Genomic DNA, 16,654 nt, shown 5'->3' on the forward strand with positions numbered 1-16,654 from the left:
CCACAGAGTGAGCAAAAATCTTTTGCAATGATACATGAGACAAAGGACTTATTTCTAAAATATATAGGAAACTACAATACCTCTACAATAAAAAGTCAAATAACCCAATTAAAAAATAGACACAGCACATGAACAGACACTTCACCAATGAGGATATCCAGGCTGCCAACAAACAAATGAAGAAATGTTCATGATCACTAGCCATCAGAGAGATGCAAATCAAAATAACAATAAGATATCATCTAACACTAGCAATAACAGCAAAGAACAAAAAAGCAGAGGACGACAAATACTGGCAAGGTTGTGGAGAGACTGGGACCCTCCTACATTGTTGGTAGGATTGCAAAATTGTCCAACCACTTTCGAAAGCAATATGCACTTCTACAGAAGGTTGGAAATAGAAATACCTTATGATCTGGTAATTTATCTACTTGGGATTTACTCACAAGAGATACAAGTTATATACAAGTAGATATATGCACTCCAGTGTTCATAGCAACACTATTTACAATAGCAAAATAATGGAGACAACCTAAATGCCCATCAATTGAAGAATGGGTAAACAAACTGTGGTACATACACACAATGGAATACTCTGCTACCTTGAAGAACAACAAGGAAGCTACAAGCTACCGCATTACATGGATGAACCTAGAGGACATTATGCAGAGTGAAATTAGTCAGTCGAAAAAGGAGAAATACTGCATAGGACCATTATTGTAAAAGACCAAGATAAAGAACCCACCCAAAAGGGGAAAAACAAAAAAACTATATATGTAATTGCTGATCACTGGGATGTACGGGATAAAAGGAGAGGAAGGAGGGAGGGGAAGATAGAGCACAGGGTAGAGAATAGACACAGAAATGCTTGGGTGCTGGGGGTGAAGGAAGCAATACACAAGAAAGGGGAGGGGAATAGAAGAACAAAGCAGATGGGAGAACAGTTAGGCAGGCTCACATGGGCTAAGTGGGACAGAGGTAAATGATGATGTATGCACAGCCTTGGAACAACAGGGCTTTAGGACATAGGGATTGAGGCATGGTTTCAAAGTGCAAAAGAAGGGAATAATGTTAAGATACTTGGCTGTCTTTTGAATCTTGGTTTCCCTTGCCTACTACCATTGTTATATAGACACTTGAGGGGTGAGGGGTGAATAGCCAGAATCATCACAATAGAAGGCTTGTAAGTCCGTCTTTAGCCTATAACTGATTGGAATACCTTAAAGGGTGCTAGAAATTGCCCAGTGAAAGAGATCTCCTGTAGAGCTTTTGCACTGCATAAGAGCATAGAAGGATACCAGAATCCCATCCAGAATTGTCTGAGGTGGGAAATTTCCACTGGAAAGGATAAGTAGACCAGCCTGGAGTGGCTAGATGAACAGAAGATACTTCATGAAGAAAGACCAGCAGGAAAAATCAGAAACAATAATGGCAGCATGATTGATTGCTACAAGAATGAGTAAGCTATTCACCCGGGAGCCATTAAGACAAGTGGTCAGGTCCCCTCAGAGCAAACTCCCTTCTAAGACTAAGACTCAAGGGTAATACGTGAGCAGGCATGTGGTCTGGATGGTGACCATGTTGGTCACCGATAAGGGAGAGAGGGGGAAAAAACGGTAATGAATTTGGGATCTAAGTCCAACCACATTCAATAGACTCCTGTGAACCCAGGTGGAGACCTGAATGGTCAGTAATTACAGCAAGACCCAGGAACTACTGGGCCCAGAAGCAGTGGCATGGCCATGGAAAACTAAAGTGGAGAGTGAAGGGTCCAGCTGATATGAAGTGAAGGGAGATGCACAAGAACACCCACACTTGGAGATAGTACCCAATGGCTAGATGATCAGAACTCGACTAGAAGACGAAAGAAGAGGTAAGGTAAAAAATAAAAAAGAGTAACCCACTACAATCTGATGAACTTTACCTATAAGTATAGATATAGTAGCTCAAAAATGGGAGCAAATCTTACAGCAAGGTTCACTCCCACCCCTTTGGTACACAGAGTTGACAGGGATGGGCAACTTAGACATTAACTACACAAAATGAAGATGGGGGCTATAAAGGCAATAAGTAACTGGCTTACAAGCTTTCAAGAGGGAGCCTAGTTCCAGATGGGGCAGGGGTAGGTAGAACCACCATTGAATGATTTCCAATATGTTGGGACCAGGCTGGCGAAAGGAAATGGGGATAAGATTCTTGTGGTACAATAGTGAATAATTGAAATCAGGACTGACTGTGAGGGTCGGAAATGTAGAGGTTGATATTTTTTGACAAAAGGAGGGGAGTGATTGATTTTGCAGCTCAGGAGCGGAGGTTTCTGGGACCATCAAGTGAGACGAATGGAGTGTAGGACACTATCCAGAGTGGCAGTGATGCCAGGCATGGAGACAGAGATGGTGACATGGACAGATGGAGCGGCTGGGGATACGGGTCTCAGGGAGGGAGAGGGGCTGTGTGCTGACGGCGGGGGTGGGGGCAGGATTGTGGGGTGTATCCTTTGGTTATTTGATGATGCTTGAGGGAATTGTAATCATTGCAATGAAACAAAATATGATAGGATGAACATAAAACTGATGTTCGTCCATGTCAACCCAAATAATTCACAATAAAAACTTAAAAAAAAAAAGAAATGATAAAGTAAAAGAGCTGAACAGAAGATTTTAGAGGGTAATTTAAAAAGGCAAAGCCAAGTATTATAATAAATTATATAAAAACCTGGATCTGGAAAACAAGTTGCCCAATGAGACACAGCTCAAAATGAGAAGAAACAATTGTAAATATTCTTTAATAATTGGAACTTGGAACATACAAAATATGAGTCTAGGAAAATTGGATATCATCAGAACTCAAATGAAACATGCTAAAACAGGTATCCTAGCCATTAGTGTTCTGAAATGGACTGGTATTCGCCATTTTCATTCAGACAAATACATGTTTCTATGCTAGAAACATCAAATTGAAGAGGAATGGTGTTACAGCCATCATCAAAGAGAGCATTTCAAGATCTATCTTGATGTATCCATCTGTCTGTAATAATAGTATAAAATCCATATGTCTATAAGGAAGACCAGTTAATACCACTATTATTCAAATTTACCCACCAATACTAAAGTCAGTGATGGTGAAATTGTACCAACTTCTTCATTCTGAAATTGGTCAAATATGTAACAATATGCACTGGCAATTGTTGGTGTTTAGAAGGAGAAACTTGGAAATAAAGAGGATGTATCCATATGGATAATATAGCCTTGGTGATAGAAATGCTAGTGATCACATGATATAATTTTGCAAGACCAGTGACTTATCCATTGCATATACCTTTTTTAAACAACACAAAAGATGTGGACCTTACCAGATGAAGTATGTAGCAATCAAATTGACTATATCTGTGGGAAGAGATGATGAAGATTCTCAACAGCATCAATCAGAGGCCTTCTGTGGAAAAGTCCATCAATTGCTCATATGCAAGTTCAGGCTGAAATTAAACAAAATTAAAACAAGTCCATGAGAGCCAAAATATGACCCTGAGTATATACCACCTGAATTTAGAGACCATCTCTCAAGAAAAGAGTTGATGCATTAGGCAAAAATACCAAAAACCAGAAGAAGTTGTAGGATGACATCAAAAAGACATGAAGAAAGCAAAAGATCATTAAAAATACAGGGAAAAATAAAAGACCAAAATAAATGTCAAAAGAGACTCTAAAACTAGCTATTGAACTCAGAGAAGCTAGAGTAACTAGTGTAGCACTCTAAGAAAAGCACTGGACTGCTAAATGCAAGGTTAGCAGTTTAAACTCACTGGGAGACCCTATGAAGGGTTGCTATGAGTTAAAACTGAATTGACAGCAGTTAACAACAACAGATCATCTGGAAGAAATGAGGAGGTAAAAAAGCTGATCAGAAAATTTCAAAGGACAGCTCTAGAAGACAAGCAAGTATTATAATAAAATGTGAAAAAACCTGGAGTTTGTAAAACCAAAAGGGAAGGCCACATTCATCATTCCTCAAGTTGAAATAACTGAAGAAGAGAGAATTCCATCCTAGGGTTGAAATATTGAAGGATTCCATGTGCTTAATATTTAATGATGCATGAAGAAATACACAGAGTCACTGCGCGCCCCCCCCTCAAAAAAAAAAAAAAATCAGTCCATGTTCAAACATTTCAAGAGGTACTATATGGTCAAGAATTGTTGGTATTGAAGGAAGAAGTTCAAGCTGCATTTCAGGCACTGGCAAAAACCAAGGTGTCAGTAATTGACAGAATATTAATGGAAATCTTTCAACAAACTTACACAGTGCTAGAGGTGTTCTCTCATCTATGCCAAGAAATTTGGAAAAGCTACATGGCCGATCTTAGGAATTTTAAGGAATGTTCCTTAAGAACAAGGATGGGGAGATTTTGTCTATCATACTTTGGGTATTTTATCAGGAAGAATCAGTCCCTGAAGAAAGGATTCATGGTTGTAAAAGTGAGGTGTCAGTGAAAAACAGGAATATCCCAAGAAACAGGGATTGACACAGTTGCAGCAACAATATGCTCAAACATAGGAACATTTGTGAGGATGGCATATGGCTGAGCAATGTTTTGTTCTGTTGTGCATAGTGTTCCTGTGATGGGGAACCAATACAATAGTATCCAAAAACAACAACAAACCTGGCCAACCAATTAGAAGAGATCCACCCATTCCAAATGTGTCTATCCCAAAGAAAGTTGACTCAAAGGAATGAAGGAATCATGGAAAAAATCATTAATGTTACATGCAAGTAAAGTTTTTGTGAAGAAGAAACTAAAAAATGGTTGCAGCAGAACTATGACAGGTAGCTTCCAGAAATTCAAGCTGGATTTCAAAGAGGATGTGGAACTAGGGACATCATTTTTGACATCAGATGTAGCTTGGCTAAAAGCAGAGAATACCTCAAAGATGTTTTCTTCTGCTTTATTGACTATGCAAAAGCATCCTTGTATGGAATAGGACAATTTATGGATAATATTGCAAAAAAGGGTTATCCCAGAACACTTTACTATGCTCATGAGGAACCTGTGCATAGACCAAGTGACAGTTATGAGAACGGAACAAGGGGGTATTGAATGATTTAAAATCAAGAAAGGTGTGTGTCAGGTTTGTATCCTTTACTCATACTTATTCAATCCATATGCTGAGTAAATAATCTAAGAGGCTGAAGTATATGAATAAGAACATGGTATTACAAGAAATTACAAGAAAACACATTAACAACCTACAATATGCAGATGACACAACCTTGCTTTCTGGAAGCAAGAGGACTTAAAATACTTACTGATGAAGATCAAAAACCACAGTCTTCAGTATGGATTTCACTTCAGTGTAAAGAAAATAAAAGTCCCTAGGACTGGACCAGAAAACAACATCTTGATATTTGGGGGGAAAAAAAAAAAAAGTTGTTAAAGGCTTTATTTTGCTTGGAACTACAATCACCACTCATGGAAGAAGCAGTAAAGAAACCAAAAGACATTGCATTAGGTAAATCTGCTGAAAAATGCCTTTTTAAAGTATTAAAGAGCAAAAATGTCATCTTGAGGACTAAGGTGCACCTGGCCCAAACCATGTTATTTTCAGTTGTCTCACATACATGTGTAAGGGAAACAAGGAATAAGGAAGCCTGCAAAAGAATTAATGTGTTTGAATTATGGTTTTGACAAAGAATATTGAAAGTATCATGGACTGCCAGAAGAACAAACAAATCTGTCTAGGAAGAAGTATAGCCAGAATATTCCTTAGAAGTGTTGGTCTTGAGACTTAGTTTCCCATTCTTTGGAATTGGAGGGTTGTTAGGAGGAATGAATCCCTGGAGAAGGACATGACTCCTTAAAAGTGGAGTAAGTGGAGGGACTGTGGAAAAAGAGAAAAACCCTCAATGAGATAGATTGACAGAGTGGCAGCACCAATGGGCTCATATGTAACAATTGTGAAGGTAGTGCAAAACCAGGCAGTGTTTTGTTCTGTTGTGGATAGATCACTATGAATGAGAACCAACTAGATGGCACCTAACAACAACAACAACAACCAGAAGAAGAAACAAATCTGTCTAGAAAGAAGGATAGACAAAATGCTTCTTAGAAGCAAAGATGGCAAGTCTTCATCTCACATACTTTAGATATGTTATCAGGAGAGCTCAGTCTCTGGAGAAGAACATGATGCCTGGTAGAGGGTCAGCAAAAAAAGAAGATCCCCAAGCAAGGAGGTGGATTTACACAGTGGCTGCAACAATGGACTCACACACAGTAACATTTCTGAATATGGCACAGGAACGGAATTGTTTTGTTGTATAAGAGGGCTTCAAATATGTCCTGGAAAATTCCATTATCTTTTCATTCCATTTTTCCAAGAAGTTTTTGAAGCACTCTGTATATAAGGTTGCTATGAGTTGGAATTTGATTCAATGGCCCCTAAAAACAACAACAACAATAATGGAGATTAGTAGTTCAGTGGTAAAACTGTCACCTTCTGTGTGGGAGACTCAGGTTAGATTTTTGGCTGTGCAATCACCTTCATGTGCAATCACCACCCACTTGTCAGTTAGGCAGGCATGTTGCTATAATGTTGAAGAAGTTTCAGCAGTGCTTCCAGAGTAAGGAAGACAGGTCTGGTGATCTGTTTCAGAAAACTGGTCAATGAGCTCCCTCTGGTTCACAACAGTCTGATCTGTAACTGACCATGGGTATGTCACCAGGCCAGGTACCGCTTCATTCAGTTGTGCATGGTGACTCTACGAGTTGGAGACTGACTTGCCAACCACTTAAAACAAGACTACTCTTAAGGAAATTAAATTTATAATTTAAAAACTGACAAATATATCTCAGGTCCTGATGGCTTCACTCGAGAATTCCACCAAACATTTGAAGAATAATTAAAAGCAATTCTATACATATTCTTCCAGAAAATAGAAGAGGAAGGAACACTACTTCTTTATTCATTCCATGATGTTAGTATTACCTGGATACCAGAATCAGACTAAGACAGTACCAAAAGAAAGGAAGGAAAGAAGGAAGGAAGGATGGAAGAAAGGAAAAAAATTATAGATCAATATCTTTAAAGAAGACAGACATAAAAATACTTTTAAGAAGAATAGAAAATATAGGGAAAATGTAGAACAAGACTCAAACTCATAAAAAGACCAGGCTAACTGGATGATGGAGACTGGAGGAACTCAGAAATGATGGCCCTACTTCACAATTCTAATATGGAACTAAAGCCACTCTAGAGGCCACTTCTCAACCAAATAATAAACTAGTCTATAAAATAAACAATAACAACCATGAGGAATTTGGCCCTTAAAACAATCAGCTATGCTGTTGTTGTTGTTAAGTGATGTCGAGTCAGTTCTGACTCAGAGCTACCTACCTGGATAGGGTTTCCAAGGAGCAGCTGGTGAGCTGAACTGCCAACCTTGCAGTTAAAAGTGACCTTGCAGTTCAGTGCTTTATCCCACAGCACTACACCAGGATCAAAAGGCAACATTTGCCCAAAAACAAAGATGCAAAGACAAGAACAGGCTGGAAAATGGAAATGTGGAACCCAGGGTGGAAACAGGAAAAGCACGGATACATTGTGGAGATTGCAACCTATGTCATGGAACAATTTGTGTATGAATTATTGGATGGAAAACTAATTTACTGTGTAAAATTTTACCCAAAGCACAATACAATGTTCAAACAAGCAAACACAAAATCACACCCCACAAAACCAGTCATAAATATATATAGGAAATAGAATTCAGCAAGATACCAAAAGAATTATGCACCATGACCAAATGGCATTTATTTAATGTATTCAACAACAACTAATTATTAGAAAGCCAACTCATGATAAAGAAAAATCAAATGATCATATAAATTAATGTAGAAAAAACCAAGTAATAAAATTTAGCATCATTCATGATAAACATTCTTAGTAAGTTAATAAAGGAAACATCTTCAAATTGATTTAAAAAAAAAAGAATCTGTAGCTAATATCATACGAAAAGATGGAACAACAGTTGCTTCCCCTAGCATTGATAACAAGGCCACTTGTATACACTTATCACTGCTATTATACAACTGCAGTCAAAGAAATAAAATACAAGGAATATAAATCAGAAACAGATAAATAAAAAACAACCTCTCTTCATAAAAGGTCTGATTATCTTTGTAGAAAATATAAAGAAATTTATTTCAAGATCAACAGAAAGAATCAGTTACATATATTAGCAATGTACACATGGAAAAATAAACTGAAATACAATAAGATTTTCAAATGTGAAAATGAAATGCTGAAGTATAAATCTTAAAAAAAAAAACATGTTTAGGACTATAGTATGTTGAAAACTACAAAATATGGATGAAAGAAATCAAAGAAGATCTAGATAAATGAAGATACATAGGGACATAGAAGATCTAATACAGTAAGGATGTCAATTTTCCCTCAAATTGATCTATTAGTTCAATGCATATCTTAACAAAATCGTGAGACAAACTTAATTTAGATAGAAAAGGTACATGCACTATAATAGCTACAATAAGTTTGAAAAATAATAATAAAGTGGACAATTTACCCAAATAGTTGTTAAACAATACCATTGAAATTGTGTGATATTGACAGATGGATAGGCACATAGATCAAATGAAGAGCAAAAGAACAAGAGAATCCATTGTCAGCAGTTCAAAGCTACCAGCTGTTCCGCGGGAGAAAGATGAGGCGTTCTGCTCTCGTAAATATTTACATCCTCGGAAACCCTGTACAGGGTTGCTATGAGTCTTAATGGACTCCACGGCACATAACCACCAACCACCATATAAATATACAATGTAAAAACAAACAAACAAACAAACCTTTTAGAGTTTTTCCATTTGATACCAAAAGCATAACTAATTAAAAACATATTCAATTTTACTAAAAATTAAAAGCACTGATTGAAAAGACTCTTCTGCTAAAAGAATAAATAACAAGTTACAGACTTGGATAAAATACTTGCAAACTACTTATCTGACAAAAGATTGTTGTTAGGTACATAGCAGAAATGAAACACTGCCTGGTCCTGCACAATGCTCACAATTATTGCTGTTTGAGCCCATTGTTGCTGCCACTGCATCAATCCAGTTCATTGGGAATCTTCCTCTTTTATGCTGACACTCCACTTTTCCAAGCATGATGTCCTTCTTCAAAGACTAGTCCCTCCTGATGACATGTCCAAAATATAAGACACAAAGTTTCAACATTCTCACTGCTAAGGAGTATTCTGACTGTACTTCTTCCAAGACAGATTTATATGTTCTTCGGCCAGTCCATAATATTTTCAATATTCTTCATCAACAACATAATTCAAATGTATGGATTATTTTTTCTTACTCCTTATTCATTGTCCAACTTTCACATGCATATTGTTGTTGTTGTTAAGTGACGTTTTGTCGATTCCGACCCATAGAGACCCTGTATAAGTTTTCCAAGGAGCAGCTGGTGAACTTGAACCACCAATCTTGCAGTTCAAATGACTTTGCTGTCAGACGAATTAGCCCACCGCGCCACAGCAGGACTCTCATGCACATTTGGTGGTGGTGGTTATTTGCCGTGGAGTTGGTTCTGACTCATAGCAACCCTGTACAGGGTTTCCGAGGCTGTACACCTTTACAGGAGCAGAAAGACTCATCTGTCTCCCGAGGAACAGCTGGTAGTTTCAAACTGCTGACCTTAAGGTTCGCCGCCCGATTCGTAACCACTACGCTACCAGAGCTCCTTGTCGTTGTTGTTAAGTGCCGTTGAGTCATTTCCGACCCATAACGACCCTGTATATGGTTTCAGAGGAGCAGCTGGTGAGCTTAAACCAACCACCTTGCAGTTAGGTGAATCAAAATACCATAGCTTGGGGCACGTGCAATTTAGTCCTGAAACTGACATCTTTGCTGTTAAATACTTTCAAGAGGTCTTTTGCATCTGATTAGGCTGCTTTTGATTTCTTGACTGCTGCTTCTCTAAGTGTTGATTATGGAATCCAAGCAAAATGAAGTGTTTAACAATTTCAATCTTTTTTCTGTTTACATCCAGAGTATCAGACAAGCTCTTAAAACCCAATAGTAAATAAACCAAACATTTCAATAAAATATAAGAAAAAGCAACATACATGGAGACGTTTCACCTACAAATAAGCTCATGAAAAAGTATTAAACATTATTATCCATTGTTGTCGTCATTGTTGTTAATTGCCATTGAGTTTGTTCTGACTGTTAACAACCCCCCCCCCCCACATAGGATTTCCTAGGAGAGGTTAGTGGGTTTGAACCGCTGACTTTGTAGTTAGCAGTCCAGTACTTATCCTAGAATACCACACCAGGACTCCACTAGAGAAATGCAAATTAATACCATGGTGAAATATCTCTACAGACTTATTGTTGTATCATTGCTGTAGAGACGATTCTGACTCATAGTAATTCTATAAAAACAGAGTAGAACTGTCCCATAGGGTTACTAAGATGCAATCTTAAGAGGAGGCAAGATTGAAGGTTCATATGTTTATATATATGTATGGGGGTAAAAAGCTTGTGGAAAAATTTCATTGTCTTTTCATTCAAATTTTCTGTGAACTCCTTGAAGTGCCCTCACATACATTGGGGTTCCTGGTGTGGTGCTGTAGGATAAATTTTGGGCTGTAAACTACAAATTCTATAGTTCAAACCTAACAGTTGCTGTGCTGGAAGAAGACGAGGCTTTCTGTTCCCACAAAGATTTACAATCTCAGAAACCTTATATAGGCTCACTCTATGAGTAGGAATCCACTCAACTGCACTTAACATCAACACAAATGTATGTATTGACAATAGCAAAGGCTGGCAAAGCTGTTGAGAAAATGGATCTCTCATACATTGCTGGTGGAAATGTAAAATGGTACAGACACTCTGGAAAATAGATTGCCAATTTCTTTTTTAAAAACTTAAGATACACTTATCAAAGGAACCCTAGTAACATAATTGATTATCCTAGCTTGTGGTTGGGCTGCTAACCACAAGGTCCGTGGGGTGAGTCCACTAGCCACTCAGTGGGAGAAAGATGAGGCTTTCTACTTTCACAAAGATGAACAGGCTCAAAACTGTACACAGGGTGGCTATGAGCTGAACCGACTGCACACCACCACCATACTTATCCAAAACTCAACAGCCACACTTCTAAGCATTTCCCAGATAAATGAAAACTTATTAACACACATAATTGCCATAGGTCAAAAGGGAAATACCAAAATGTCCTATGCATGGGGTTAAACAAACAGTGGTGCATCTGTGCCATGAAAAAAATACTATTGATATAAGCAACAACTTCCATGCATATAAAGTCATTGGACTGATTCGGGGGGAGGAGGGAATCTTTATCAAGAGGTCATACACTGTATGATTCTATTTATATAACAAAAGTAGGAAGTAGAGAAATGGAGAACAGATAGTGCAAGTGGTTATAGGTGGCTAGAGGAAGGACTAGGTGTGACTAAGGGTAGCTCAGGGGATATCTTTTTAGTGATGGAATAGTTCTGTATCTTGATATTGATGGTGGTTGCAGCAATCTATGCTATGATAAAATGCTTGAGCTATACACACACACTGTACCAATGTCAAATTCTTAGTTATACAATCATATAATAAACCCATTAACTTTGCCTGTATTCCAGTTTATAGCGACCCTATGGGATTGAGTAGAACAACTTCATCAAGTTTTGTTGTTGTTATGTGCAGTTGAACTGGTTCAGACACATAGAGACCCTCTGGAGGTGCTGTAGGTGAGGTGCTGTAGGATCAACTCTGGAATTAGAACCACAGTGTCAGCAATTCAAACCCACCGCTGCTACTAAGAAATTCTATATAGGGTAGCTATGAGTCAGAACAGACTCTACACACTTAACAACAACATGGGGTTTCTGAGGCGTGACTGTTGAATTTGAACCGCCGAACGTGCAGTTCAAACTGACTTTGAAGTCCAGTGCTTATCCTACAGCGACACATAAAGTTTGTTGTCTTTAAGTGCCAATGAGTCGGTTTCGACTCATAGTGACCCTGTATAATTTTTGAGGAGTGGCTGGTAAGTTTTAACCACCGACTTTGCGATTCAAACAGACCTTGTGATCCAGTGCATATTCTACAGAGCCACATCAGGACTTGATAAGAGAAAGTACACTGAGTTTGTTGTTGTTGTTTGTTGTTAAGTGCCATCAAGTCGGTTCCGACCCATAGCGACCCTGTATAGGATTTCGAGGAGCAGTTGGTGAGCTTGAACCACCGACCTTGCAGTTCCAACGGCTTTGCAGTCTGGCGCATTAACCCACAGCGCCACACCAGGACTCCTGAGTTTGTTGTTATGTGCCGTGGAGTCGGTTACGACTCATAGCGACCCACTACAGGATTCCGAGGCTGTACATCTTTACGGGACCAGAAAGCCTCATCTTTCTCCAGCGGAACAGCTGGTAGCTTCGAACTGCTGACCTTAAGGTTCACAGCCAGATTCGTAACCACTACCAGAGCTCCTTAGGACTCCTGCGTTTAGGGGACTGTAAAGCTTAAAGGGAACAGACAACCTCATTTTTCTCCTGCAGAGCTGTTGGTAGATTTGAACCCTATCATCTTGCCGCTGTGGAGCTGCAGGATAAGTCCAGCAAGGTCTGTGGGTAAAACCCAACAGCCTTTCCTGTGAAACCCTGTATAGGTTTGCTATGAGTCAGAACCAGCTGGATGGCATTCAACAACACAGGTAGCAGCTCAACGCCTAACCCATTACAGTAGCAGGGCTCCTTAACTGTGCAATAAGTCAAAATATAATCAATGGAATACCGTTTTTGAAACTTTATGTGTTCTATAATTATTTAAGGAGACCAAGTTGGCTCATAAGGATAAACCACAAAGGTCCATTTGAGTTCACCAGCAGCTCCATGAGTGAAAGATGAGGTTTTCTACTTCTGCAAAGATTTACAGCCTCAGAAGCCCGATAGAGGATTGCTATGAATCAAAACTGAGTCGAGGGCACAAAAACAACATAATTATTTCCTTTTTTTATTTTTTCAAATAAAGCTCACATTATTTCCTAAGCAGAGAAAGCTTGGAACTGTGGACAACCCCAATACTCAATTTCATATTATTAATTAGCATGACTGTAGAAAAGCATAGAGCAGCAGAAAGGTGGGGAGGTCTGAAGAGTCTCCTGGCCCCCAGGGTGTTGGGAGGCGAGGTCTGGTCCGCGCCGCCGCTGCGGAGTTGTGAGTGGAGCGCAGCGAAGGTCTAGCCCCACCCTCCAGCGCTCCGCTGGGCCAGAGCTGAAGACCGAGAGGCGCGGGGACACTTATATAGCTCAATGGCATTCCGTGCGATGGCAGAGCTTCGCCCTAGAGAAGAGCTTCAGAAGAAGTTTCTTTGAACCGCGAACAGTTTTGGTCAATGGAATTGAGCCTCCCAGGCTTTCGCTCCCTGACTCTTTATCTTGGGTTAATCCGCGCGTTGCTTTTCTGCTCCGGGATCATCTCGGGTGCGGACCGGAGCCCTCCTGCTCGCCTGACTTCCGCGTTTCAGAGGGAGAGAGGTATCTTGCCGGCTCCCTTCGCCTCCGGCAGTCCTCGCCTCCCCACGCGGGGGTTCGTGCCCCGTGGCTGATGCCTATGGCTGGGCTGTAGCGGGCGGTTCCCAGGCGCCCGAAGGAGCACGAAATGCAGTCGCTAAACATCACTCCGGAGCAGTTTTCCCGGCTGCTACGGGACCACAACTTGACACGCGAGCAGTTCATTGCGCTGTACGGTCTGCGGCCGCTCGTCTATACCCCTGAGCTGCCAGGGCGCGCCAAACTGGCCTTCGTGCTCACGGGCGTGCTCATCTTTGTCCTGGCACTCTTTGGCAACGCGTTGGTAGTCTATGTAGTGACCCGCAGCAAGGTCATGCGCACGGTAACCAACATCTTCATCTGCTCCTTGGCGCTCAGCGATCTACTCATCACTTTCTTCTGCATCCCGGTCACGATGCTCCAGAACATCTCTGACAACTGGCTTGGGGGTAAGCGAGCCTGCGACCCACTTTTCCCTTAGCTCCTGCTGTCCAGTTTGCATTCCCCACCCATTCTGACTTCCCTACTTTTCTTTCTCTGCCAAGTGAACCTGGTCATTGTTCTTAGAAATTCCTCACCTCAGCTCACATAGAGAAAAAAGTTCTTCCATACTTCCAGCATTTTCTTAATGCAGTTTAGAATCACAGGTCAGGGAAAGGTAAAGGGGTCCAGGGCACAGAGGTTGGGGGTCACACCATTCTCCATTCATTCTGGCTCCCTTTCAATAATTACACATTTTATTTCTTTATTGTTTAAAACTCATGAAAGTAGCATAAATAAAATAATTAAAATACTCACATTCCAAAGTTAACATTTTACCCCTTACTTTCCTCCAGACTCATTCTCTGGGCTTGTGTGGCTTTGAGACATATTTTTGTACATACAAGCCTGTATTTATAAGATTAAAAACATTTTAAGAAGTAAATGTAATACATTCATAGAAGGAAAATTTGGGACTAGACCTTCTTTCCAAAAATTGGACTTGCAGAGTCACACAGAAAACATGTCCCCGTCTGACTGATAAAGGAGAGATGAAATTATCCTTCTTCCATAACAGGAGAGCAGAAATGGCAGAAAAGCAGTTTTGAGGCATTGGGTTGCATATAGTGTATGGAGACTGGAAAATAACAAAACAAGACATCATACTTCCCCTAGTGATTCATTCTTTCCAAAGTGAAGTGACTAGAGAGTGTTCTGTTGTAATTTTATAAATAGTAGGCCTTGGAGTCCCTCTGTTGCTTATGGTGTATCTTGAGAAGTACCCCTGCTTTCATGGGTGAGTGTATTCTTATGTCCACATGAAAATTTCTTGGAAAATGGTTGCAAACAAAGTGAATGCGTGAGAAATGAGTCATAGTGCATTCAAGTTCTGCTATTTTCCCCACTTGGTTAATTCCTTTGAAGCTCTAGATGCTGTTTCTGTGAGCCTACCATTACCAATATAAAATTTGCAATTTCTTTTCCTGGCATTACTTTTTCCCACTAACTTGTATTGAGTTTATTGCTATTAAGTTAGGATGCTGATATCTTTTTTCTATATCATAAAAATAAAGTAAAATAATGCTTTATTTTTAGATAAAATTATATATTCTTCTTTAACTGATTGTGCTTTTGTATCAAATTTAGTAAATCTCCACCAAGCCCCAGGTCCAAAGATATACTTATTATTATTATTTTAGTTTCATTGTTTTTTGAGGAAAAGGAACAGGAATTTCACTTATAATTGTTTGAAAGGCAGATTTATGAAGCATATCTGTACTGCTGGGTGATTATAGCTCCATTTCTAATGGTGAACATAATTAGAAAAATGGGATCATATTCTGGAAATTGAAGTGGACTTGAAGTGAAGAGGACATGAAGCACTGAAGAAGATTAAAAACTATAGCCTTTAGTATGGAATGCATCTCAACATGGAGTCCTGGTGTGGTACTTTGGGTTAATGTGCTGGACTGCAAGATCGGTTTACCACAAGGCTGGTGGTTCAAACTCACCAGTTGCTCCTCGAAAACACATTATATGCGGTCAGAACTGACTCAACAGCACTTCATAATAACAACATTTCTCAACATAAAACAAAAATCCTTTCTACTGGACCAATAAATAATATCTGATAAATGGAGAATAGATTGAAGTTGTCAAATGTTTCATTTTGTTTAGATCCATAATCAAGGTCCATGGAAGCAAGAATTAAGAAATCAAATGATGTATTGCATTGAGCAAATCTGCTACAAAAGACCGCTTTAAAGTATTAAAGAGCAAATATGTCACTCTGTGAACTAAGGTGTACCTGACCCAAGCCATGGTATCTTCAATTGCCTTAGATACATGGGAAAGCTGGACAATGAAGAAAGAAGACTGAATAAGAATTGATACCTTTAAAACATGGTGTCAATGAAGAACATTGACTATAACATGGGCTGTCAGAAGAATGAACAAATCTGCCTTGGAGGACATACAAACAGCATGCTCCTTTGAAGCAAGGATGACGAGACTTCATTTCACTTACTTGGGACATGTCATCAAGAGAGACTAGTTCCATTTTCTAAAATGTATAGAAAACTTCAACCTCCATAAGAAAAAGACAAATAATGCAATTTTAAAATGGGCAGATGACATGAACAGACAATTCACTAAAGAAGATATTCAGGATACCAACCAACATGTGCAGACAGGGTCACAGTCACCATTGTTTTTGCTACATGCCATGGAGTTATTTTGGACTCATAGTAACCTTGTAGATGATTTCCAGGAATGGCTGGTGGGTCTGAACCACTGACACACTGGTGTGTGGTTAACAGTCCAGTGCTCATGCTAAAGCACTACACCAGATTCCATTAGCCATTTGTTGTTGTTAAGTGCTGTGGAGTCAGTTCTGACTTAAAACAACCCTAAATAGGATTTCCGACCTTTTTAATCTTTGAAGGAGCAGAAAGCCTTACCTTTCCCCCGCAATTGCTAGCAGGCTAGAACCACAGAGCAGAAAGCCTTACCTTTCTCCTGCAACTGCTAGCAGGCTTGAACCAAAGTTCACTTCCCAGTGCTTATCCCATTAGCCCCATTTGTTGTTGTTAAGC

At 39.5% G+C, this 16,654-nt stretch overlaps 1 protein-coding gene across 1 annotated transcript in view; it reads left to right on the forward strand.

Annotated features, from left to right (window-relative positions):
• The first annotated feature begins 13,689 nt into the window (after nucleotides 1–13,689).
• The window catches only part of QRFPR (pyroglutamylated RFamide peptide receptor), a 164,921-nt gene continuing 161,956 nt past the window's right edge, over nucleotides 13,690–16,654 (forward strand). The window contains exon 1 of the mRNA XM_006866278.1: nucleotides 13,690–14,029. Within this exon, the coding sequence (XP_006866340.1) occupies nucleotides 13,690–14,029 (340 nt within the window). The remainder of the gene's footprint in view (nucleotides 14,030–16,654) is intronic.

Source organism: Chrysochloris asiatica, unplaced genomic scaffold (assembly GCF_000296735.1).
Source record: "Chrysochloris asiatica unplaced genomic scaffold, ChrAsi1.0 scaffold00088, whole genome shotgun sequence".
Lineage (NCBI taxonomy): Eukaryota > Metazoa > Chordata > Mammalia > Afrosoricida > Chrysochloridae > Chrysochloris > Chrysochloris asiatica.